At 39.3% G+C, this 26942-nt stretch overlaps 2 protein-coding genes across 12 annotated transcripts; both read left to right on the top strand.

Annotated features, from left to right (window-relative positions):
• Window positions 1-474: 474 nt before the first annotated feature.
• Window positions 475-11040, top strand: LOC109200772 (serpin B6). Of its 2 annotated transcripts, none has more exons than XM_019356393.2 (7): window positions 475-587; window positions 994-1104; window positions 5734-5874; window positions 6210-6327; window positions 7187-7329; window positions 9083-9263; window positions 9889-11040. In XM_019356393.2, exons 2-7 carry the CDS (start codon window positions 1057-1059, stop codon window positions 10143-10145), a joined length of 888 nt encoding a protein of 295 aa, XP_019211938.1. In that variant the 5' UTR covers window positions 475-587; window positions 994-1056; the 3' UTR covers window positions 10146-11040. The 2 variants fall into 2 exon arrangements, with proteins under 2 accessions (XP_019211938.1, XP_019211937.1); XM_019356392.2 differs by having other exon boundaries at window positions 478-587; window positions 926-1104.
• On the top strand, window positions 521-26366 carry LOC100701523 (leukocyte elastase inhibitor). Of its 10 annotated transcripts, XM_025904581.1 has the most exons (11): window positions 14828-15034; window positions 15391-15572; window positions 16928-17068; window positions 17409-17526; window positions 18443-18588; window positions 19179-19256; window positions 19388-19477; window positions 22735-22915; window positions 23550-23654; window positions 25714-25763; window positions 26266-26366. In XM_025904581.1, the coding sequence occupies exons 2-10, from the start codon at window positions 15396-15398 to the stop codon at window positions 25731-25733; spliced, it is 1056 nt and encodes a 351-aa protein (XP_025760366.1). In that variant the 5' UTR covers window positions 14828-15034; window positions 15391-15395; the 3' UTR covers window positions 25734-25763; window positions 26266-26366. The 10 variants fall into 10 exon arrangements, 9 of the variants coding, with proteins under 9 accessions (XP_019211933.1, XP_025760366.1, XP_025760364.1 ...); XR_003217834.1 differs by lacking the exons at window positions 25714-25763; window positions 26266-26366 and adding an exon at window positions 23291-23427 and having other exon boundaries at window positions 23550-23638; XM_025904579.1 differs by lacking the exon at window positions 25714-25763.
• Window positions 26367-26942: the final 576 nt, after the last annotated feature.

The raw sequence follows: 26942 nt of genomic DNA, 5'->3' as shown, positions 1-26942 counted from the left end.
TAATTAACAATAAAATAATGCTTCCCAAAGATATTTAGGACATTTTTAATTCACCCTGTAAATAGATAATGAAGAACTGAGGTACACGAATGAAATTAGTTACTGCTAAAAACCTGCTTAGCTTATGAAAACAGCATTTTGAGCACAGTAAAAATGGCTTTTTGATTTTTTTCAAATTATCCTCGTGCTTATTCAGAGGGACAAAAAGACCCGTGCAAATATATTCAGTTATCAGGTTTAAGAAATTATTACAAAAAATATAAAACCTTGAAAATTCACACAATGTGGGAAAAAGAAAGCAATAAGCATTTATTTTATTTTCTGATCATTACGGAAACGTGAAGACTTTAGAGGCTATTGGAAAACTTTAGATCCTCCTACCTACTCCTCAGGCAGAGAGATCCGAGGGCATGGTGACGCTGTTAACCTGATTGGTCAGTAGCTGACGAGTTCATTCCCGTTACTTCTCTTATCCAGAACGTAATCAGTGCCGGGGAGGTTATGGTCAACGCGAAACCCAAACAAAAAACGCTTCAAGCGGAAGCCAGAAAGAATCCTGACCGTCTGACGACGAAAGAAAAGTGGATGTCAGTAAGTCATGTAACTTTATTCAGTTTTTCCAAATGTACTAGATACTATATTTACATTTGTGTGTATAACTGTAATCCTGTTGCAGATTCTTTCCATGTGCACTCAAAGAGTAATGCTAACCCTTTCAGCTGTTTATAACTCACTGACTTCTCTGGGAGCTTTGTGACTAAATCTGCATACACACCATGAAGGATATCATTTTAAACAAAACCCTGAATAACAGCTGCCGTGGTTTTTGTTGTTTTGTAGTTTTTAGGTAAAGTGAACCTCAGTTAGATTCAATTAATCTTGCTTGGTGCATTGAAGAACTCTCTGCACCCCTTCTTTGTACCAGAAACAATGGCATCAGCAACATCTTTGCCCAAGGCCAACAGTGCTTTCTCTCTGGCTTTGCTCAAACAGCTGAGCAACAACAAGACGGGAAACATCTTTCTCACCCTGTTCAGCATCTCTTCAGCCCTGGCTATGGTGATGCTGGGGGCCAGAGGCAACACAGCCACACAGATGTCAGAGGTAAAGTACACATGCTCACACACAAACATTAAAATTATAGTGTAGAATAGTTATTGTAGTGGTACTCATTTAACACATTGCAGGATGCTCTGGTGTTAATCTGGGCAGGGGGGTTATGCAGCAAATGGGCACAGGTCAGACTCAAACCTGGCTGCTTTTCTCCAACCATGTGCTAACCTACTTATTTAAAGTTGCAACCCATGGGACAGTAACCTTCAATGTTTAAATTGAGCCAGTTGAAAGTTGCTGCCATCACCTTAGAAATACAGCAGCACTGAGAGAACATTCAGTGATAAGATAATAAAATAATCAGCTGGATTTCAAGTGTTTATTTTATTGCTCTGTGTGATTAATCACAAGATTAATGATTTTCTGCAGCATTAATCGTGTGTCTTTTAAGAAAGTGTTTTACTCTGTTTTTCATGTTCTGTATAGATTTTTTTTAACCACTATTTAAAAACGTTTCTGGAATAGTTGGCACTCACAGGGACTATTTTTTTGTGGATGACCTGTGAATATGATCTATGAAACACCGCTTTTAGGTTAGATGATGCCAACACACCCTTTTCTTGGGATGTGCAGGGTTCATGTGACCACTTATTGCTAATGTTAGGCTAAGTGAATCCAGATAACAGAAAGGTTCCTTGGGTATTGTCAATGGAAAATTGTACTTAGTAGTCAGTATAATCTTTTAATGATATAAGTTTCCATATATGCTTAGAGGTGTATAATCGATTGTGTAGTGATAGGATGTGTGATCTTTAGTAGGCTTTGTGTGCATTCCAGGGTGTTCTGGTATTCAAACCCACATCCTGGGACCATGGGAGAGGTCGTACCTTGTTTTATTGTTTTACGGTAGGTAGAGCTGGGCGATATAAGATTTTTTCATATCACGATATGTTTTTTTCATTTCAGGCGATAACGATATATATCACGATATAACCCAAATAACTATATTTGTAAGATTTAAATGTGCCGTTGCTCACAAGTAAAATGTGAAATAATTAGCAGCTTGTTTTAATTAAAATATTTATTTCCCATAATAAGTTCAACAGGGTAGATGTACTTAAGGAACATGAGACTTCAGTTTCAGATAAAGGCAAATATTGTAAACTACACAAAAGGCAGCCGCTAAAGCGTTTACGTTTCAAAATAGAACAAACAAAACAGACTACTAAATTGTCAATTTCACTTAGAAACAAAATATTAATTCTAAAAATAAATCTTAGGTCGTTTTACGGAAGAACTGACAAAATTGACTAACTTTTGTCAATATCAAATAAACTGAGAACTAAAAGGAAATTCTCAGGCTACGTCCACACGTACACGGGTATTTTTGAAAACGGAGATTTTCCGTTTTCGTTTTAAAAAATAATCCCGTCCACACGTAAACGCAGAAATGAAGGAAAACGCTGCTAGGAACATGCCAAAGCAACAGGTGGCCATATATTCCTAACCGTGTAGAAATGTTGGCCAATCAGAAGTCTAGAAGCCTCGGTAGGAAATAGTAAAGAAAGATGGGGCATAGAAACAGAACCGAGTCGTATGTGTGGAGGGACAGTAACTATGTGTGTATATGTAAGCATTTAAACACTGCAGAGAGTACAATTAACAGTAACAGTATTGTAGAAATTCATTTCACTGAAACAATAACGTGGCGCACAGTGTGACGTCAAAAAAGGCGCACACCTTTGACGCTGCGTTTTCTCAGTTTTTCTTGTCCACACGTAAATGCAAAAACGGAGTTTTCGAAAATATCCACCCTGGCAGGCGTTTTTAGAAATCTCCGTTTTCAGTGACTGAAAACGCCGTTTACGTGTGGACGAAAGGTGCAAACGCATAGAAAAATCTGCGTTTTCAAAAATACCCGGGTACGTGTGGACGTAGCATCAATCTCTCCTTGTTGTATAGCTTAGCTTTTCAAACAGTTTTAACAGTTACTTTAGTCTGACAAAAGCCGAATGACGAATTAGCGCTTTCAGTCAGAGATTGAGCATGCACCGCTTTATTGTATATCCAGACTTGCTTTCGGCACAATTGACAGTGCGCGCTACTCTGTTTTTTGTCAGACTTGAAATAGCCGAAATACCTTCACACTACGGAACTTCTGTGGCCCTTCCGTTTGACAATCTCTCCGGCATTGGAACCATCATCTGTTTTTTCTTCGGTAACCTTCGCTCACGCTCTCGGTTGATTTTTCTCTAGCAAACTCATTTCCTTCATTACCTGGGCGGCCCGGCTGCAAAAACAAATACACATGTGCGCCTTGGCGCTTGTGCTGTACGTAACAAGTCATGTGACGTGACGCTGCGGCTGTGATTGGTTCGGCTCTGCGCTACTTAATTTGGATTGGCTGTTCTTTTTTTTTTTTAAGAGGACAAGAGAGATGAGGTCTATCGCAATAGTTTAATTTTTCTATCGAGAAAAAGTTATTTCACAATACATATCGTTATCGTTTTATCGCCCAGCTCTAACGGTAGGATAAACGTAGCTATGTCAGTTTTAGTCTAAGTGCCTTTTTTTACATATAGATGAACTGTTGGATTTTCCAGACCAGCAGGTTTAGGGAAGTCGTTTATGGACACACACACACACACACACACACACACACCCCTAAACATCCACATTCTAATGTAAGGAACAAACACCCACTGATGTATAAAAGAAAGACCAGAGCGCGTGTCACAGAGCCCTGAGGCCCGTTCTTCGTACTTCGCTAAGTAAGTTAGCCGGATTTGAATGTTGACGATTTCGCGTGATCTTGGATCGTTCGGTTCTCCGAAGCTCATCTGGGACTTGCTGTCATAGCAACAGATCCGTAAGCGTAAACCTGCTCGGGAGCAGGTTTACTTTATGTAAACAGGATTAGATCGCGGCCACTCAGGTATGTCCGCTGCAGTTATATGAAAGCAAGAGCGATATTTCGCCACTGTTTTACCATAAATAAATATTATCAATGTAACTAAAGATAATGCAGCATTTGATTCTTTTATTGATTTCATACAGATACATACAGGTCATTTCCGAAAAAAAGGGAAATGTACTATTAATCATTCTATTACATGTAGTAGATCATGTCAGATGTAATTCATATTTTAGAGTAGTAATAGTAAATTACTACGTGCAATCAAGATGAGAGACCACGGCTATAAAAGCGAAGGTGGATTTGGGAAGTCTGTCGCAGCCATGTCCTGTCCGTTTGTACGCGAGCAAGGAAGGTGCAAGACTGATAAGGAGAGTTTACAGAATTTAGCGTATATTGCGGGATAGACAGGATCCTTTAGCTCAGCGCGACGGTGTGCTCATAGAGAGATATCGATTCTCCCATGAGGGTATTATTTACTTTCTTCCTCTCTCTCTCTCTCTCTCTCTCTATATATATATATATATATATATATATATATATATATATATATATATATATATATATATATATATATATTACTTACTGTACTGTATATACTTACTCCCGACTTACTGTGCATGCTTCAGTCACCCCTTGCATGGGAACAGGTAAAAGTGATGGAGTGTTATGTCAAACTACACACAAAAAACCCCACAATGTCAATAAATGTCACAGTACAAAAGGGGTGTGACGAGGGGGTGCAGGACCACCACCTGTCTTTATTTGCTCTGCCCTTTTCTTGGTTGCTGTTATAAACAAACAAACAGATTATTCCAGGGTCTCTTGTCATAGACTAAAAGCAATATAAGTGATAAATATTACCATTCTGTGGAATATTTTCATATTTCACTTTTACTTGTTCCCATGTTCTAGTGGGTCCTGTTGTGGCTCTAATGTGAAAGAGGATATGATATATATATATATAGATATAATATAATATAATGTGGTATAATATAATATCACATGATATAATGTAATATCATGGATCACTTACGAGTTTAATTTGTCAGCAACTTTCTGCCAGCCCTCTCTCCTTGCTTCTGCAGCCTTTGCAGTGTTCCCCTGCGTTTTAATTAAACTCTGAAACTCCTGATATCCCTCAATCAAGAGTTCTTGGTCTGCTGCCGTGAAATACTGAGCGCGCTCCTTCGACATCTTCGCCGACCAATCGCAGGGTTGCCGATCAATGTTTCTACTATCGATGCGTAGCCCCTTTTAAGCCACCCAGTGATCTCAGATTACTTCATCCAGCTATACTAATCGTCAACAACAGGTGTGTTCGGAGAACCGGATTAGCGAGCTCAAAGTTAGCGCGATGATTTGATCTTGGATGTGTCATTTGATCTTGGATGTAGTAAGCGAGGTACGAAGAACAGGCCCCTCCTCTGTGCTGCCCTTGTATACAAGTAAAACTGTGTTTCTCCTCTCTGATTTTCAACTGAAGAAGTGTTTTAGAATAAATCTCCTGACAGGTATGTTGAAGAAGTTGGGCACTCAGGGGAAACAAATGCTAACAAATGATCTAACAACAAAGAAAGAAAATCAAAAGTTAGTTTAACACTTACCTCAAATGAAAGGCAATTAAACACAAAGTTTAAACCAAATAAAATTCAGTCTCTCAGTCAGTTGTTTTTGAAGCATTAACATCGTCACACATGACGTTCCAGTATTTTTTTTTCTTCTCTGTGTTCTTCTTTGAATCCACTAATGTGTTTTGTCCACAGTGCTTGCAAGCCAAGGATTGTTGGGGTGATGTTCACAGCAGCTTTGCCAAACTTCTCACTGAACTCAACAGGCCAGAGGCTCTATTTACCTTCACTGTTGCTAACAGACTGTACAGAGAGAAGTCCTGCCCCTTTACTCAGGTCTGTTTCTTCTTCTTATGTAGAGTGTGATTCTTCATACGCTTGTGTGTTTTGGAGTCAATGAGAAGCAGGGAGAGAAATGCTGTGAGTTTGGTGAAGGGAGAAGGGAGCAGCAGGTCAACATATAAGCAAGTAAAGTAGAAACTCTCATTGTACTCGTCTGGCTTCTCAGATGATTCTCACTGACCAGAATCTGTGTGTTAGTGATATGAGGCATGTGTGATCATGTGGATATAACTGTGTTTTCTTATCATGTCAGCCTGAAGTAAATCAGAATCAGTGATGTCAGAGACTTTGCTGGAGTCAATTTATAAATGTGTCGTCTGTGGTTTCAGAAATTCTTAATACAAAGCAAGAAACATTACAGCACAGAGCTGGAGTCTGTGGACTTCAAGACCAGGTCTGAAGAAGTTAGGATTAATGTCAACAACTGGATGCAGCAACAAACACCAGGTGGATCACATTTACACATGTACACACAATATCTTCATCTAATGTCCAGTTCAAGTTCACATGTTTTTCATAAGCAGGACTCACTGCTCCTGCTAAGTCCCTCTAAGGTGAGGAGTGTGCACCTGTAAGGATACCATGAAAATACTGAATACATGTTTTTTTGTTTTTTTTCCCTTCTGCTGCTCAGAAGTGATGGTAGATGTACTTAAGATAGTTTTAAAGAGTGAAGAAGCTTTACAGACCTATGACCAGGGTTTGTCAAAGGGCTCCTTCCACCGTTAATCCTGATTTAACCCACAGTGCTTCAATCTCTGGATCCCAGAACCACCTTCCTCAGTGTCTGCACAGTCCTCTGTTCACTTTTTTCTTTTCAGCCACTGTTTCCCTGCCTGTTTGGGCTGGCATAGCTTTCACTTCCAAAGTGGCTGCCAGGCACCAGAATACTTTGTTTACATCTAGATGTGTTGACCTTGACTGAAGGCTCAGCTCAAGTATATGCAGAGCATTGAGGATGTGCATGAAGAAATATAGGGAGGAGCGCCATCTTGTGGAACAGTACATTAATGTAACTTTACCTGCTTACCTGATGTCCCTTGTTTAGCCAGAATGGCTGTGCACACTTACTTTTTCTAAATATTCACATGTTGTGCTGATGAATAATATCTTCAGGTTTCACTAACAGTCAGAGAATATACTCTGATTAAACAGCATTTGTAAACTCATCATGTTTCTCTAGCCTACAAAGGCTGAAAGAGTGTGGGGTCCATCATGTTTTCATAGATTTGTGGATGAAAACTTTGCTGCAGTCTTTGAGGCTTTACTTCTTAATGTTTACATTTGGTTTTACTTTGTTCACCAGGTAACATCACAGAGGTGGTGGATGAAGATGATTTGAGTGAACTGACCAGGCTGGTGTTGTTCACTGCCACCCACTTCAGAGGCAGCTGGATTAAAGATTTCTCGTGGTTTGAAACTTATGATGCTCAATTTTGGCTTAATAAGGTAAAACAGAGAACACTGACTATGAAATATGAGTGTCTGAAACTATAACATTATAAAGTGTATATACTGTTTCTGCTGTGGTTAGTCATATTAAACATGGAGAGTTTCAAATCATGAGGTGAGCAAATGTACAAGTAATGCCTGTGAGCCAAAGCTCAGATTTCAGACTTCTGTAAAGGATCGGTTTCAGTTTTTCTGCTCTTACTTCTGTGTGATATGTCAGAAATAGCAGCCACTCCTCAGACACTATTTCTACTTTTTAGTTGCGCTTAAAATTTTCCGTTTTGATAAAGTATGCCTTTTTGACAGTGTATGCCTGGTGGGAACATCTTAACCTGCAGGTGCCCCCTCAGCTTCCACCTTTTGATGTGGAGTAGCAGCAGCTCTACTCTGAGCCCTTTTTTGAATAACTGAACTCACCCTATCCCTAAGGGGAAGCCCATCCACCATTGGGAGAAAGCTATTTTCTGTCGGTTGCAGCTGCCAGGGCCCTAGAGTGCGACCAATTTGGTTGCAAATGCGACCTAATTTCATAATGGTGCAACTCAAAAAGATCCTAGGTCGCACCAGTGCGACCAGCTGTTGAAGTTAAAAAAAAAAAAAAAAAGTCTCAGCAACTCTGAAAGTCTCTGTGTGGTCAACAACAGGTTAGATGTTCAGATATTGAGATGTTCAGTTCGAAGCCTTTGAGGCATTTTTCATTTTGACTTTCTTTTTATTTTATATATCTTGAGATATTTTAAGTTTAAATTTCAGCTCAGTGAAGCACTTTAATCACAAGAACTTTTTCAGTACCTTATTTTTTTGGACTATAAAGCACACTTAAAATCCTTTCATTTCCTGAAAAGTGCACCTTATGTATGAATTCTGCTTGTGCTGACTGACCGGGAAAAGATTTTATGTGGTACACAGCGCTCAAAATCTGTCAAAATGTTTTAGTACGACTTTATTGTGTGCGTATAAGGACCACAAAATGGCAACTGTTAAGAGACATGCTTACGAAGCAGATTTCAAACTTGTATCAGTCATGCAGTAGAGCAGTTGCTAGAGAATTCAACATTAGTGAATCAATGGTATGGAAGTGGAGGAAGCAAGAAGAATGAGTTGAGTAAAGTTTGACTTATCTGACTGTTTGACTTTGCTTAATGCACCTTATAATCTGGCGCACCTTATGGTCCAAAAAATCTGGTAACTTATCTTTCTTGTAGAAATGTGCTCCAAATAAAGAACTTTGTGTTGACAAGATTGTCAGTTAATCATTTACAAATCAATATTGTCTGTATGGACAACAATTTTAAAAGAAAAAAAAAAGAAAAAAAGTGAACATGTAAAGCTGCGGTGTTTAGCGATGTGATTGAAAAATTTGGCTAAAAGTTAGTCTAGAGCCCTGGCTGCGATCCTATTTTTTAATCTTTAAGTAGCAATAATAGTTAATTAAACAACAATAATAATGTTAACAAAAAGATCAGGCCGATATTAATGGATTCATGGCATTTCTCAACAACAGTGCTCTGTTTGGTGGCAGATGGCTGCATAACATTTAGGACAGAACAATTTACAATTTATTGGTAAATTCACTTTATCAATAAAATGATAAAAATCATTTTATAAATAAAATGGTTACTAGTAGATCTGAAACCAACAATAGCAATGATTATTTGACTAGTTCACTAATTTTACACACACACACACACACACACACACACACACACACACACACAATCTCTAATAAGTGATATTGTTTCCATCCCAGCTGAAGAAGGAGCTGACCTATAAAAAGTTTGTGGCTTGGACTCATCCAGGCAAGATGCAAACATGTTACATTGATGTGAGGCTGCCTCAGTTTACACTGGAGGAGACGTATGACCTGAACACAGTCCTGAGCAGCATGAGCATGGTGGACGTCTTTGATCACACAAAGTGTGACTTCTCTGGTGAGACATACGTTTGTAGCTTATTGGTGTTTATGAACAGAGTGTAGAGCAAAGATGCTCCAGCAGTGACAGAGTTCTCCAAAAGACCATGGAGCTGCTTATTTCAGCAGATTGTTTGTCTTGTTTGATGATCATACTACTGTGAGATTTTAAAAGCAGGATCTAAGCTTTGATGCTGGGTTTTGAATGGACTGGTGGACTTTTACATGATAGTTCTGACACTATACTACACTATACCATAATACTGACAGACAGTCAGGGAGGAATTCTGGTTCATCCTGCCTAAACCAGCTGTACTCATTGACACTAATCACTAATGACAGGCTGTTAAAGTGACATTATGAAGGGTTTTTTTTTCATGGTTATTTTGGAGATAGTACACTTTGACAAAATAGTTGAGAGGAAGAAAGGCAGAGGATGAGTTGAATGGCATGCAGGAAATGGTCTTGAAACAGTCAAACCCCGGCTCCTGCAGCACCTTTGGTATTTTGGTTGTCACCTCAACCAGGTGATCTATATCACCACCTAGCCTTATCAGATTTTAATTTGAAAAAAATCCTCTCAGATAAAGAAAACGCAGCATTGTATTCATTTAAAATGTTCTCCTTTCACTTCTCTGTCACAGGCATGTCTGGGCACAAAGATCTGGTACTTTCAAAAGTCATCCACAAGGCTTTTGTGAAGGTCCACGAGAAGGCAACTGAGGCTACTTTTGTGGATATGTGTTGGGGTGAAGCTATGTGTTCGTTTGAGCTTCAGTCGGGCAAGATAATGCGGGGCAATTTAAAATCCTTCATCGCAGACCACCTCTTCCTCTTCTTCATCAGACATAACCCCACCATGAACATCCTGTTTGCTGGTCGGTTCTGCTGCCCTGTGTGAGCTCTGTGTCCTTTAGAGCAGCTCAGTACCAGAAGTCTTTAGTGTTTAGTTGGAGAACCTTTCAAAATCACTGCACAACAGCGCTGTATCCATATTAATATACAGCTCTCTACTATCAGTTTTTTTCTATGTTTTGTATCTCATATTTTGTATTTTTCTATTTTCAAAACTTTCTTATCTTTAATGTTATCTGTTCAGATGTTTATACCATACTCTTCTAATGTCCCATCTTCTGATCAGAAATTTATCAAACAGTGTTTAGTGGCTGAAATGAGACAAACTGCTGCATGATGTATAATTTACATTTGATCTTAATTTTTCATTCACCTCACACTGGCCGGTTCAGGACAATTAGCACATACAATGCTCAGTTCTGCACTTGATGGTGACCAGGAGATGGTATCTGTATATTCTTGTCTCATTGTGGCAGGTTGTGAATTTCAGTATACAGTAATTAGGCCTCAGTATATAGAAGTCATGAACACAAATATCTGAGATCATGATGGAGCTGTGTCATGTCTGATATTGACATGGCTTTAGAATACCAGCTCTGAATCAATAATGTGTCATGTTATATCCTTGTTGCTTTGATTCCTCTCTCCTTGTCTCTTCCTTGCCTCCTTCGTACACATCACTGGTGGAAGGGACTAACGTCAAGGAGAGGAGGCAAGGAAAGGAATGCAGGATGTACAATCTGAGAAATTAAAAGAAAGGGAATGTTTTTGTTTCCTGCATTTTATATAAAGTTTATAATAAGTATAAACTCTTCATGACATTATTTTTGGAAGTATCCCCGCTCTGATCTGAGTGCTTGAATCATATGATAAATACAAACACCTACAAGATATTATGGTAATGCAAATAAAACTAAATAAAAGAACATCCATTCAAACCATCTGTACAGATATCTATTTTTCTTCTTATTCGTCTTCTTTCGTCTTCTTATACTTTTCCCCTTTGTACACATAATGTGCTAGGTGATAATGATAGTAATGATAATTGTTTTGATGTTTCGAAACAGTGCAGAAAAAATATTTTAAGCTAAAAAAGAGAAAAGCTGCATCAGAACAAGACCCAGACTGTTCTGTGCTGAGCTGTGGTGCACTCCTCCAGAAACCAGTTTCTTTTTTTCTTTTTTTTATCAGAAGTTTGTTTTTTGTTTTTTACCACTATGTGTCAGTTTTTTGGCTTTGGGCCCTAAATGTGCCACTCTGAGGAATTGTTGGACAAATACAACATGAATAAAATGAGAGAAATTGACACTAGTTGTATAAAAATCATGAAATTAAATAAATATGATATATTAATAAATATTTCCCAATTTTTGCAGTAGAGAGCATGCCTAAAACAAATTAGTGCCAAACATACCAGATGAGAGGGGCAGAGTTTCCCAGGAGTAAAGATGGATAACGGTTCGCCATTCTGCAAAAAAACTCTACAAATTGTGGAAAACATTCAGAACAATGTTGTCAGTGTAAAATGGTGAGGACTTTAAAATGTATCACCATCTACAGTATACAACCTCAAACTATTCTGAGAATCTGTCGTGACACTACATATGCTCAGGAGCCAACCACTAAAATTTGTGCCTCTGGAAATGGCAGCTTGCACATCTGGAAAGGCACATCAGCCCTGAAAGTTGCACACAGGTTTTAGATCAATGTATGTTTCCATTCAGATTATGTCTTTTTCAGGGAAAGCTCTGCATATTTCAGGAAGTCTTCATTGAACTGAAGATATTATAAGAGCATGGCTTCATCATAGAATGATGCTGAACTGCCCTGCCTGCAGTCCAGATCTTTCACCAACTGAAAACATCTGAAATGGAAAATACCACAAAGAAGACTCAAGACTGGCTAAAACAAAGTAGAAACTGTACTGACCTTAGTTAGACAGCGAGTGATGACGAGACAGGCCCTGAATAAGATCAACACCGGTTCAGGTATAGCATTATTACTAAAGATAAGGTGAAGATGACTTATCTGAAAGATACTAGCAACATTTATATGTCCTAGGGCCCATTCAGATTATTCAGCTGTTTGTTAACACATGAAAATTACAGTGTACAGTCCACATTCAGCAGCTGGATCATGGAGAAACTCAAGGTGAAGTAAATATGATGAGAAATGTATATGTAGATAGATATATCTGTAGACATATGTATTCATACCCACCCTGGCTGGCCTCACGGTAGAACGAGTCAATACATATGAGCTCTAGGTGTCAGCTTGATGTAATACTTCCTATAGGTTCTCTGTCATATGATGCTGGCTTTTTTATGCAGTAGAAATAGCCAGCATCTGCTGATTTATTCCTCAACCTTTCTCTTCATAAAAGGTCTGTATAAATGTTCTCTAACTAGCCTAAGAACTCTCTCCACCCCAACATGTCCAATATCATCGTGCAGGTGTGAGAGGACAGTTTGTTTGTTCTACAAATGGCAGGCAGAACAAGTTGCTTTCCACCTGGAGTCTTTCTATGGTAAAGGTCATTCTGCACATGCAGCCTGCTCCATTCTCATGATGGTTTTCTTGTGGCATTTCACGACCCAACTCTTTTCAAATGTTCAACATAGCTCATCAGTTTCCGTCTTTATGCTGCTCATTTCCAAGCTCTTCTCACAAGTAATGCCCAAAATCCCCTTTTGGGGCTGTTCTAGTTCGTTCTCAAACACACACACAAACATAAACAAACACACACATGCAAACAAATAATTTATACACATTGTTGATGTAGCAAGTATTTTATTTTGTTTGTAAAAAGGAGGATTTGCATTGAGAGATTTTAGTTTCCAAGCTCAGATGCTCTCTCCTGCCTGTTTGCACCTGAAGATGCGGATTGATCCTGAAAATATCCTCCCATCCCACAGTACCACTGGCGCCATCTCCTGGGAGAAAAAACGCCATCCAACAAGTCCCGCAGACAGAACCAGACACTGGAAACAGCCCCCCAAACGGCATATATGTCCCCTCCTCACCTGTCAGTCATTCAATAGGCGCACCCTGGGGTGAGCAGGACAATAACTAACCTAGAGCTTTACTTTTATTGGACGTGTTTAGAAAAAGAAGCCTGAGAATATTTCAGCCTGCACTTTCTGTGCCTGTAGTAAAAAGCAGTTCTCTCTGATCTTAGTGTAATGGGTTAGATTTTGTAGGAGATGTTCTGTTCATGCATGGTGTCTGTGAACACAGTAGAACATTCACCCCTTTCTTAGCTCTTTAATCAGAGGCTGGTTATAAGGAGCAGCTGTGGCCTACTCCTGACTCCTGGCATTTGGCATTCAGGCCTACATTACAGGCCTACAATCTGCTGCTGTCCTGCTGTACTCATGTTGTTGCTCACGTGTTGACTGGTTATTCTTGTTGTTTTATTGTTCACTTTTTCATTTTTTAATTGTGCTGTGTGCATATGAGTGTACACACTGGAAAAGAAGTATGACCCACCATTTAAGAGTCAGTGAGGATTGCAGTGAGACGTCACGGGTGAGTAATTGGTGGCACCCCTTTGGCACTCCTCCCTGAGGGTTGCCTCTCCAAGTAGCCTGTGTCATATACGGGTTTATGTTAGTGTGTACAATAAGCCAAGCCCAAATATCACATCCATAAATGTAAGTTCTCTTTCAGGAAACCACACTTCTCCAGTTTCAGGAAAGAAATAGAACTCTGTGTTGACCATTTTTTCCCTCTCACAACAAAAGAGCTTTAAAAACCATTAATATGTGTGATATTTTTAATCTCTCCCTCCCCCCCCTTTAGTCTTTATCTCTCTTATTTGTTTAATTGTACATACTCCTCCACTGTACTATAATTTTACACTACAATTGTACAATCTCTTCTCCATCAATTATGCTTGTTAAAGATGGAAGAAGAGAAAAAAAGACGATAAGCCAAGCCAAGTGCAGCTTTACGTCATCTACAATACTTTTGCGGCAGTGGGCAGCTTAATGGTAGGAATATCTAGCTGTTGTACTTTACCTGTTCTCTGCTTTGACCGATGAATGCACGCTCAATAAAGCAATGTTAAAATGAAAACCACCGCTTGATCATTCTACAGCCTGTCTCCACCATATTGATTAACAATTTTATTGAGCTGCTATTTTTAACTAGGGCAACATGGTGGCAGCGAACCTTGTTCTTTTAAGTAATGCTCATTAATAAAGTGTTTTAATTAAAAGGTTTGGTATTGCAAGTCCTGCCACTTAACACGTTTTCTTTTCTGCAGCCCAATATTTGCAGTTATTGTTTAAACTTTTTATGAAATTGATTTGCCACGGCTCCGCCTTGTTAATAACGAGCCTGTGTGCCTTAAGTAACTGTTTAAACATTTGCACTGGCTAATGTAATCTCTCCTGGGGTGTAACTCTCTCCCCAGGTCATGTTACCATTTAGTTACCTTTACCGGTTTTCCTCCTTCACACCGCCACATGAGCACAGTAAAAACAACTTTTAAAAATGCATTATCTTCGTGCTTATTCCCATTGATAAAAAGACCTGTGCAAAAATGTTCAGTTATCAAGCTTAAGAAATTATGCCGTGCGTAATTGTGCAAATAATTATGAAAAAAATTAAAGATTTACAGAATGCGGGGAAAAAGAAAGCTGCTATTAAGCACTTATATTTCCTACTGATCATACGGAAACGTGAGCACTTTGTACGTTCCCGGAAAACTTTAGACCCGCCTACTCCTTACACAGAGAGATCCGAGGGCATGGGGTTGCAGTTTTCAGTTAACTGATTGGTCAGTAGGTGCTGATTTGACACCTGTTACTTCTCTAATCTAGAACATTATCAGCTCCGGGGCAGGTTATGGTCAACGCGAAACTCAAACAAACAAAAATCTCTTTACGCAGAAGCCAGAAAGACTCCTGACCGTCTGAAGACGAAAGAAAAGTACGTGTCAGTAAGTCATGTAACTTTATTCAGTTTTTACAACTCCAGTCTCGGTGGTTACTACTCATAAATTACCCCTATACAGTGTTTATATCTTGTGTGTATAACTGTAATCATATTGTTGTTTTTTTCATGTGCACTCAAAGAGTAATGCTAACCCTTTCAGCTGTTTATAACTCACTGACTTATCTGGGAGCTTTGTGACTAAATCTGCATACACACCATGAAGGATATCGTTTAAACAAACCTGAATACAGCACATGTTTTGTAGTTTTTAGGTAAAGTGAACCGCAGTTATATTTAATTAATCTTGCTTGGTGCATTGAAGAACTCTCTGCCCCCCTTCTTTGTACCAGAAACAATGGGATCAGCAACATCTCTGCCCAAGGACAACAGTGCTTTCTCTCTGGGTTTGCTCAAACAGCTGAGCAACAACAACAAGACGGGAAACATCTTTTTCTCCCCGTTCAGCATCTCTTCAGCCCTGGCTATGGTGATGCTGGGGGCCAGAGGCAACACAGCCACACAGATGTCAGAGGTAAAGTACACACGCTCACACACAAACACTAAAATTATAGTGCAGAATAGTTATTGTAGTGGTACTCATTTAAAACTTTGCAGGATGCTCTGGTGTTAATCTGAGCAGCTGCTGGAAACCACTGTGACCATTATAACTGTATAAATGACCCTGACATGTCTCCACTGTATTAGTGTGATATTATTATAGTCTGAAACCTAATGTGAGCGACTGAGCTGGTTAGACATGAGGGCACAGTAAGTCATACAAAAGTGATGATATTGGACCCTAAAAAAAGAGGTGAAATAAACTAAACTCAAGTCAACATGACAACATAAATGAGCAAAGTAACTCCAGAGTAATGTGAAAAAATAAACTGAGACTGAAACTAAACCAGTTTTCTGAGATTTATTGAACGAAAGTAAAAATCTTTCCAACGGGATCAATGCTGCACAAACAGTCTTCCTACTAACTTTGAGAAATACACAAAATAATAACAGCTCCATTGTGTGGATACAGTCTTTGTCTGTTCATCTGTAGGAAGCTCAGTTACCACAGTCATGTAGGGACCAGCCTGATAATGAAGACACAAACTGAGCTTGAATGCAGCTTACAGTTAGTTGTTTTTTATTTTCACACACTCAGAAAGTTTTAAAAGAAAGTTAGAGTTACATACCAAGGTGGAAGACATGCAGCAAACGGCCACCGGTCAGACTCGAACCTGGCCGCTCTTCTCCAACCATGTGCTGACCTACTGAATTAAAGTTGCACCCCATGGGACAGTAACCTTCAGTGTTTAAATGCAGCCAGTTTAAAGTTGCTGACTCCACCTTAGAAATAAACAGCAGCACTTAGAGCGCATTCAGTGATAAAATAATAAGATAATAAAATAATCAGCTGGATATCAAGTGTTCATTTTACTGCACTGTGCTCTTAATCACAAGATTAATGATTTTCTGCAGCATTAATCATGTGTCCTTTATACAAAAGTGTTTTACTCTAGTTTTTTATGTTCTCTATAGATTTTTTTTTAATTACTATTAGATAATGTCTCTGGAATAGCTGGCACTCACAAGGACCATTTTCATTTTTTTTGTGGAAGTAAAATCATCTTTTGGTTACAACTTATCCAGATTGCCAATGTTAGGCTAAGGGAATCCAGATTACAGAAAGTTTCCCTGGGTATGTTGAAGAAGCTCCATAATGTAGGGTCCAGTTCAACATTCAAGTGTTAAGCTGGGCATCCAGTGGAAACAAACGCTAATAAATGATCTAATAAGAAAGAAAATCAAAAGTTAGTTTCTTTCTTGTTAGATCCAGTTCAGTATTTTCCTTCTGTGTTCTTCTTTGAATCCACTTATGTGTTTTGTCCACAGTGCTTGCAAACCGAGGATTGTTGGGGTGATGTTCACAGCAGCTTTGCCAAACTTGTCACTGAACTCAACAGGACAGATGCTCCATTTACCTTCAGTGTTGCTAACAGACTGTACAGAGAGAAGTCCTGCCCCTTTACTCAGGTCTGTTTCTTCTTCTTATGTAGAGTGTGATTCTTCATGAGCTCATGTGTTTTGGAGTCAATGAGAGGCAGGGAGAGAAATGCTGTGAGTTCTGTAGAGAAGGATGATGAGAGCAGCAGGTCAACATATAAGCAAGTAAAGTAGAAACTCTCGATGTGCTCCTCTGGCTGCTCAGATGGTTCTGACTGACCAGAATCTGTAAGTCTGTTAGTCATATGAGGCATGTGTGTTCATGTGGATGTAACTGTTTTCTTAATATGTCAGCCTGAAGTAAATCAGAATCAGTGATGTCAGAGACTTTGCTGGAGTGAATTTATAAATGTGTCGTCTGTGGTTTCAGGAATTCTTAATACAAAGCAAGAAACATTACAGCACAGAGCTGGAGTCTGTGGACTTCAAGACCAGGTCTGAAGAGGTCAGGATTGATATCAACAACTGGGTGCAGCAACACACACCAGGTGGATCACATTTACACATGTACACACAATCACTTCATCTAATGTCCAGTTCAAGTTCACATGTTTTTCATAAGCAGGACTCACTGCTCCTGCTAAGTCCCTCTAAGGTGAGGAGTGTGCACCTGTAAGGATACCATGAAAATACTGAATACATGTTTTTTTGTTTTTTTTCCCTTCTGCTGCTCAGAAGTGATGGTAGATGTACTTAAGATAGTTTTAAAGAGTGAAGAAGCTTTACAGACCTATGACCAGGGTTTGTCAAAGGGCTCCTTCCACCGTTAATCCTGATTTAACCCACAGTGCTTCAATCTCTGGATCCCAGAACCACCTTCCTCAGTGTCTGCACAGTCCTCTGTTCACTTTTTTCTTTTCAGCCACTGTTTCCCTGCCTGTTTGGGCTGGCATAGCTTTCACTTCCAAAGTGGCTGCCAGGCACCAGAATACTTTGTTTACATCCAGATGTGTTGACCTTGACTGAAAACTCAACTCAAGTATATGCAGAGCATTGAGGGTATGCATGAAGGAATTTATAGAGAGGATCGCCATCTTGTGGAACAGCACATGAATGTAACTTTACCTGCTTACCTCATTCATCTTATCTCAGGTAGAAAACTTAAGTACCTCAATAATGAGTTGTTACATGTGTCCTGTAGTGATTAGCCAGAATTGCTCTGCATACTTACTTGTTCTAAATATTCACATGTTGTGCTGATGAATAATATCTTCAGGTTTCACCAATAGTCAGAGAATATACTTCGATTAAACAGCATTTGTAAAACTCATCATGTTTCTCTGGCCTACAAAGGCTGAAAGAGTGTGGGGTCCATCATGTTTTCATAGATTTGTGGATGAAAACTTTGCTGCAGTCTTTGAGGCTTTACTTCTTAATGTTTACATTTGGTTTTACTTTGGTCAGCAGGTAACATCACAGAGGTGGTGGATGAAGATGATTTGAATGAACTGACCAGGCTGGTGTTGTTCACTGCCACCCACTTCAGAGGCAGCTGGAAGAAAGATTTCTTGTACTCTAAAACTTATGATGCTCAATTTTGGCTCAACAAGGTAAAAGTGCTCATAAAAACAGAACACTGACTATGAAATGTGAGTTTCTGAAACTATAACATTATAAAGTGTATAGAGTGTTGCAGTTGTGGTTAGTCATATGAAACATGGACAGTTTCAAATCATGAGGTGAGCAAATGTACAAGTAAATTCTGTGAGCCAAAGCTCAGTTTTCAGACTGCTCTAAAGGATCCGTTTCGGTTTTTCTGCTCTTACCTCTGCGTGATATGTCAGAAATTGGCCCCTCCTCTTTTGTTAAACAGGGACAGCCAATCAAAATGGCCTCAAGAGGAGGGAGCTTTAAAGGTGAGGAGTTAAAATGATTAATGTGAGACGGCATTAAGGCCCAGTGTGAGATAGATAAGATTTATTTGGGAGTGTACGACGTGCAAAGCTTCTTTACAAACTACTTTAATAAAAGTCATGAGAATACATCTGTGACTGGGAATGATTATTCATGACAAACAGCTTCAAAGGCAAATTATCCCTTTCGTTTCGAGAGTCATTTAATTCTCTTTAATCCACAAAACATATTTCAGTGAATAAAAAATGTTATTTTAGGTCAAATGTAATGTCTTGTTTGTCTTCAGAATGACTCAAAGGCTGTGAAGATGATGAAACAGGAAGAAAACTTTGTGTGTACCTTCATCGAAGAAGCAAACTGCAAGGTAACCATCATATTTATTATATTTATATAAATCACTGGAATAATCAGATTTAATTGCAAGACTGAGTGATTGTAATGTATGTGTATCAGTAGATTTATGTGCAGTAATGTTTCAAACCCTCTGCTGGACAGATTCTAGAGATGCCTTACAGTGGGGAGACAGTTAGCATGCTCATCTTTTTACCTGCAGAGATCGAGGATGATACAACAGGACTGGAGAAGGTAGAACACTTACACACTCGGGATGTTCCTGGTGACTCATTTCTTAGTCAACTAAACAAAGAAAACAAATCAAACTGACCGAATTATTACAGATATTAAGTTAAATCTAAAAGCTGCTCAATATCAAAGTGTTTAAACAAAGTCATTTGAAACTTTTAATGACATGATGACATCTTAAATGAATCATGCTGCTTAACTGTGCAGCACCTCACATCGTGCATTAACACTGCATGTTATACTCCAAACAGACAATAAAGAAAACAAACACTTCAAATGATTGATGTTATACATGATATGAAATCATGTTTCTACAAAAGGTGTTAACACATTGAAATATATTCTTAAACTTAGTTCCAGCACTTTCAGAGAGACATCTAATCTGATGAAGTCTACTCCCCACTGCTGTGTAATCAATTATTGTAAATTTAAATGTTATCAGACAGGAGAGGGTTTTTGGGAAACACTGTTAAATCTTCAGTTTCTATGCCATATGTTAAAACAAGATCTAGGGTGTGATTAAAGTGGTGGGTGGGTTCTTTTACATTTTGAGAGAAGCCAATTGAGTCTAATAACAGATTAAATGCCATGTTGAGGCTGTCATTTTTAGCATCTACATGAATGTTAAAATCACCCACAATAATTATTTTATCTGAGCTGAGCACTAAATCAGATAAAAAGTCTGAGAAATCAGACAGAAACTCTGTGTAAGGCCCAGGTGGACGATAGATGATAAGAAGTAAGACTGGTTTCTGAGTTTTACAGCTGGGGTGGACGAGGCTAAGCATCAGGCTTTCAAATGAATTAAAAGTCTGTCTTGGTCTTTGATTGATTAATAGGCTGGTGTGAAAAATTGCTGCCACACCGCCCCCTCGGCCTGTGCTTCGAGGTTTCTGATAGTTAGAATGACTTGGGGGTGTTGAGTTATTTAAACTAACATAATCATCCTGCTGCAACCAGGTTTCTGTAAGGCAGAGTAAATCGATTTGTTGATCAATTATTAACTCATATATTAACAGAGACTTGGAAGAGGGAGACCTAATGTTTAATAATCCACATTTCACATTTACTGACAGGGACTAGAAAGAGACAGCATATTTCTCCTGTACTGGCTTCAGTTCATTGGCTTCCTGTTAAATCCAGAATTGAATTCAAAATCCTGCTCCTCACATACAAGGTCTTGAATAATCAGGCCCCATCTTATCTTAATGACCTTGTAGAACCATATCACCCTATTAGAGCACTTCGCTCTCACACTGCAGGCCTACTTGTTGTTTCTAGAGTATTTAAAAGTAGAATGGGAGGCAGAGCCTTCAGTTTTCAGGCCCCTCTTCTGTGGAACCAGCTTCCAGCTTGGATTTGGGAGACAGACACTATCTCTACTTTCAAGATTAGGCTTAAAACTTTCCTATTTGCTAAAGCATATAGTTAGGGCTGGACCAGGTGACCCTGAATCCTCCCTTAGTTGTGCTGCAATAGACATAGGCTGCCGGGGGATTCCCATGATGCATTGAGTTTTTGCTTTTCAGTCACCTTTCTCACTCACTATGTGTTAACAGACCTCTCTGCATTGAATCATACCCGTTATTAATGTCTGGCTCTCTTCCACAGCATGTCTTTTATTCTGTCTTTCTTCTCTCACCCCACCCAGTCGCAGCAGATGGCCGCCCCTCCCTGAGCCTGGTTCTGCCGGAGGTTTCTTCCTGTTAAAAGGGAGTTTTTCCTTTCCACTGTTGCCAAATTGCTTGCTCATAGGGGGTCATATGATTGTTGGTTTTTCTCTGTATGTATTATTGTAGGGTCTAGCTTACAATATAAAGTGCCTTGAGGCAACAGTGTTGTGATTTGGCGTTGTATAAATAAAATTGAATTGAAATATGAAAAAGTAACAACCATAAAACCAATTAACTGCAGCCTAAAAGTGTGGCATATTGTGCCGTGCTTAATGAAAGACAGATGTTGTTCGAGAATTCATCACAATCACTTCAATAAAAGTTTACATTTAAAATAACAAAACAATAAACCACTGTTGCCTCACAGCAAGAAGGTCTTGAGTTTAATTCCACCATCAGGCCGGGGTCTTTCTGTGTGGAGTTTGCATGTTCTCCCCGTGTTTGCGTGGGTTCTCTCCGGGTACTCCAGCTTCCTCCAGTCCAAAGACATGCAATTAGTGGGGTTAGGTTAACTGAAAACTCTAAAGTGCCCATATGGTTGTCTGTCTGTCTATTTGTTAGCCCTGTGACAGGCTGGTGACCTGTCCAGGGTGTACCCTGCCTCTTGCCCTAAGACAGCTGGGATAGGCTCCAGCCCCCCGCGACCCTGAAATTCAGTAAAAGGACTAGATGTTTTAGTCCCTGATATTGCATTGCTTTAAATGGCGAGAATCTTGAGGGATGGCTATTATGAGGAAAGGCAGCCCATCGCCCACACATCGTTGTTATCCTCAACTTTCGGTCTTTTACCCAAGCTAATCTGCCATTTGGGGGGGGGGATTAGAGATCTAATCTAGATTATCATATTAAGATTTGGGACACATCGCTGGAGTGTGTCACTGGTTTATGTTAAATTGTTATTTCTCTTATTCTTTCTTCTGTTTAGTTAAAAAGGATAAGTGTAAGTGGATGGATGGATGGAAAGCAATAAATCATCCATCCACTTTCTTTTCTATCTGAAGTTGGCTAGCAGGGGCAGCAGTTGAAGCAGAGAAGCCCAAACCTCCCTCTTTCCTCCAGCTTATCTAGGGAAATGTTAAGATGTTTCCAGTCTGGCCGATAGATTTATTCTCTCCAGCAGGTCACAGTGTATGCCTGGTGAGAACACCTTACCCTGGAGGTGCCCCCTCAGCTGTCTCCTTTCGATGTGGAGTAGCAGCAGCTTTACTCTGAGCCCTTTTCCAAAAACTGAACTCACCCTATCCCTAAGGAGAAGCCCATTCACCTTTTGCAGAAAGCTATTTTCTACCGGTTGCATCCTCAATCCTATTTTTTTAATCTTTAAGTAGCAATAATAGTTAATTAAACAATTTTAACAAAAAGATCGGGCCTAGATTAATGGATTTAAGGCGTTTCTCACCAACAGTGCTCTATTTGGTGGCAGATGGCTGCATAACATTTAGGACACAAAAATGTACAATTTATTGGTAAATTTACTTCTTTATACATCTGATACTAACTAGTGACAATAGCACTAGTTGACTAGTTGTGTACATCCCCAACACACACGCACACAATCTCTAATAAGTGATATTGTTTCCATCCCAGCTGGAGAAGGAGCTGACCTATGAGAAATTTGTAGCTTGGACTCATCCAGGCCAGATGAGTACATGTTGTCTTGATGTGAGGCTGCCTCAGTTTACACTGGAGGAGACGTATGACCTGAACACAGTCCTGAGCAGCATGAGCATGGTGGACGCCTTTGATCACACAAAGTGTGACTTCTCTGGTGAGACATACGTTTGCAGTTTATTGGTATTTATGAACAGAGTGTAGAGCAACAATGCTCCAGCAGTGACAGAGTTCTCCAAAAGACCATGGAGCTGCTTATTTCAGGAGATTGTTTGTCTTGTTTGATGATCATACTACTGTGAGACTTTAAAAGCAGGATCTAAGCTTTGATGCTGGTTTTGAATGGACTGGTGGACTTTTAGTTCTGACACTATACTACACTATACCATAATACTGTAATACTGACAGACAGTCAGGGAGGTGTTCTGGTTCATCCTGCCTAAACCAGCTGTACTCTCTGATACTAATCACTAATGACAGGCTGTTAAAGTGACATTATGAAGGTTTTTTTTTTTTCATGGTTATTTTGGAGATATTACACTTTGACAGAATAGTCAAGATAGGAAGAAAGGCAGAGGATGAGTTGAATGGCATGCAGGAAATTATCTGGAAACACTCAAACCCCGGCTCCTGCAGCACCTTTGGTATTTTGGTTGTCAGCTCAGCCAGGTGATCTTTATCATCACCTAGCCTTATCAGATTTTAATTTGAAAAAAAATCCTCTCAGATAACAAATGAAAATGCAGCATTATGTTCATTTAAAATGTTCTCCTTTCACTTCTCTGTCACAGGCATGTCTGGGCACAAAGATCTGGTACTTTCAAAAGTCATCCACAAGGCTTTTGTGAAGGTCCACGAGAAGGCAACTGAGGCTACTTTTGTGGATATGTGTTGGGGTGAGTTCCATTCGGGCAAGAAAAGCTGGAGCAATTTTGATTTAAAATCCTTCATCGCAGACCACCCCTTCCTCTTCTTCATCAGACATAACCCCACTATGAACATCCTGTTTGCTGGTCGGTTCTGCTGCCCTGTGTGAGCTCTGTGTCCTTTAGAGCAGCTCAGTACCAGAAGTCTTTAGTGTTTAGTTGGAGAACCTTTCAAAATCACTGCACAACAGCGCTGTATCCATATTAATATACAGCTCTCTACTATCAGTTTTGTCTTTTGTTTGTTTGTTATATTGTGTATTTTTTTTTTTTTTCAAAACGTTCTCATCTTTAATGTTATATGTTCATATTGTGTCATACTGTGGTTGGCTACAACTGTGCTGTGGCTACAACTGTAGCTTGCCTCCACCAGTGTGTGAATGTGTGTGTGTGTGTGTGAATGGGTGGATGACTGGGTATGTAAAGCGCTTTGGGGTCCTTAGGCGGGGCTAGTAAAAGTAAATGGTAAATACAGGCCATTTACCATTTACCATTTACCAAATAACTGTGATCATGATGGAGCTGTGTCATGTCTGATATTGACATGGCTTTATACCAGCTCTGAATCAATAATGTGTCACGTTAAACTCTCTCCTTGTCTCTTCCTTGCTTCCTTTGTACAGTTTTTAGGCTTAGAACTTTCCTTTTTGCTAAAGCATATAGTTAGGGCTGGATCAGGTGACCTTGAATCCTCCCTTAGTTATGCTGCAGTACATGTAGGCTGCGGGGGGGGATTCCCATGATGTATTTAGAATTTCTTCTTCAGTCACCTTTCTCACTCACTATGTGTTAACAGACCTCTCTGCATTCAAACATACTTGTTATTAATTAAATAAATTATTTTTTTCTTAAACGGTCCATTTTCTCATTTTAACATCTCATTTATTTCTATGTTCTATTGTGAAGAAAATGTGGGTTTATGACATTTGCACGTCATTGCAGAGAGTGATGAAGAAAATGACTGGGTTAACTGGATTCAGTTCAGTTCATTTTTATTTCAAACATTTCAAACGTGTGCCTTCACAATCATTACAAAATATCATTCCATTATTTGTTTGAAAAGGAGTGGGCAGAAGTATTCACTTATTTGTTCCTACCCCCTCAATGGATTCCGTTGATGAGGATGACTAGGCCATTATTATGCATGGAAGAGTTTAGCAGAAATGTTCATGAGGTTGGCGTGAAACCTCTGTCCAATAAACGTCCATCTTTACTGTCTCAGAGGTTAGAATAAGATTCTCCATCAACGTCAGGCTTCAGCTCCTCCACAAAGAGAAGAAGTGTAAAGAGGCGAATGGGGCATTATGAGGAAAATCCAAGCCCAAGTTCAGGTCTCAGCTCTTTAATAAGCAGTAATACCAACAACAGTTACAGCCTCAGAGTCACAAACTGCTTCGCTTTTTGTTTGCCATCACTGGATTTCACTAATTTAGTGAATTTATTAGTCTAGTTTTTAGTCCAATCATCATTCTTTAAACTCACAAAAATCTCCTTTACTGTTTACTGTTTGTCACAAACATGCCTGATCAGCGACGTTTGCACCAGGTATGACTCTCATGAGGTAAATATTGGATTAGCTCTTGGACATTGGCAGTTTCCTGTGTATCCTTCCCCAATAAATCCTGACCATCAAACATTTTATTTCCTACATTGTTTAAAAGACTGATTTGTAGTTGGAAATTTCTTTCTTTAAAGGAAAACATCAAAATAAAAACAAGCTGACATTACTGGAAAAAATGCAGTGAGGTTCTCATAAAATTCAGAATGACTTTTAATTATTCTAATTTTTCTTCTGATAAATATTCTTGACTTACCAGCACTCTTATGTCTGTTTTTATGTCTGTCTGACTGAAAGATTTATTGTAAAACGGGCTGATTGAATTCTGATATCTGGCTGATTTGTTATACATCTTAAAAAGCTTTCTGGTGTATCAGCATTGTTATCAGATACAGTTTGTCAGCTCAATATAATACTTTCTATAGGTTCTCTGTCATGTGATGCTGACTTTTTTTCTTCTTTATGCAGTAGAAATAGCCAACATCTGCTGATTTACTCCTCAACCTCTCTCTTCATAAAAGGTCTGTATAAATGTTCTCTAACTAGGCTAAGAACTCTCTCCACCCAACATGTCCCATATACTTGTGCAGGTGTGAGAGGACAGTTTGTTTGTACTACAAATGGCAGGGAGAAAAACTTGCTTTCCACCTGGAGTCGTTCTGTGGTGAAGGTCATTCTGCACATGCAGCCTGCTCCATTCTCTTGACAGTTTATCTTGTGGTCTGTTACGACACAACTCTTTTCAAATGTCCTACATTCCTCATCAGTTTAGGTCTTTATGCTGCTCATTTGCCAGCTCTACTCGCAAGTAATCCACTAGATCCCCTTTTTGGACTGTTCTAGTTGTCACACACACACAAACATAAACACAAACAAACAAAGACACGTACAAAAAAAAACAACTTATAAACACTTTTCTTCTGATCACTCTATCAATATTATATCAGTAATTGTAAAATACTGTAGTAAGTATTGTATTTTGTTTGTAAAAAGTAGGATCAGTCAGATTCTCTGTCCTGCCAGGTTGCCCCCGAAGATGCGGCAATTGATCCTGAAAACATCCTCCCCATCCACAGTACCTTTGGCGCCCTCTCCTGGGAGATAAAACACTATCCTACAAGCAAAAGTCAGAGTGAATTCATGACGATGTTTATGTGAAGCTTAGTTTGGATCTTCTTTTGCTGCTGGTTCAGTCAATATTGTTTGGAGAGAGATCAAACTAACAGCTTTAGAATCAGCGCAAAAAGGGCGTAAACACAAAGCACGGACCCGCCGAAACATCAGAATCAGCGAGCTGTCGGCTTTCAGCCCCGACCGTGTCCGTGCCGTCGGGTAAGAAAGGCGACATTTCACTGATTCTGATCGGCAGGTCCGCGCATCGTGTTTACGTCTTTGTGCAGAAGCCGTGTACCTGCTCTCATTTACTGTTTTAAATGTTTGGTGGTTGTCAAACTTTCGTGACGTTTCACCTGAGATTTTGGAATTTTGGGTAAAATACATTTATATAAAAAAAAATCGATTCAGGATTTTAATGAATCGATATCACGTTATCCAAGCCAGAATCGATTTTAATCGATGAATCGATTATTAAAACCCAGCCCTAATTCAATAGGCCCACCCCAAGGTGAGCAATAACTAACCTAGAGCTTTGTTTTTATTTGACATCTTTAGAAAAAGAAACCTGAGAATATATTTCAGAC

This window comes from Oreochromis niloticus, unplaced genomic scaffold (assembly GCF_001858045.2).
Source record: "Oreochromis niloticus isolate F11D_XX unplaced genomic scaffold, O_niloticus_UMD_NMBU tig00002599_pilon, whole genome shotgun sequence".
Lineage (NCBI taxonomy): Eukaryota > Metazoa > Chordata > Actinopteri > Cichliformes > Cichlidae > Oreochromis > Oreochromis niloticus.
This window is presented reverse-complemented; position numbering and strand designations above follow the sequence as displayed.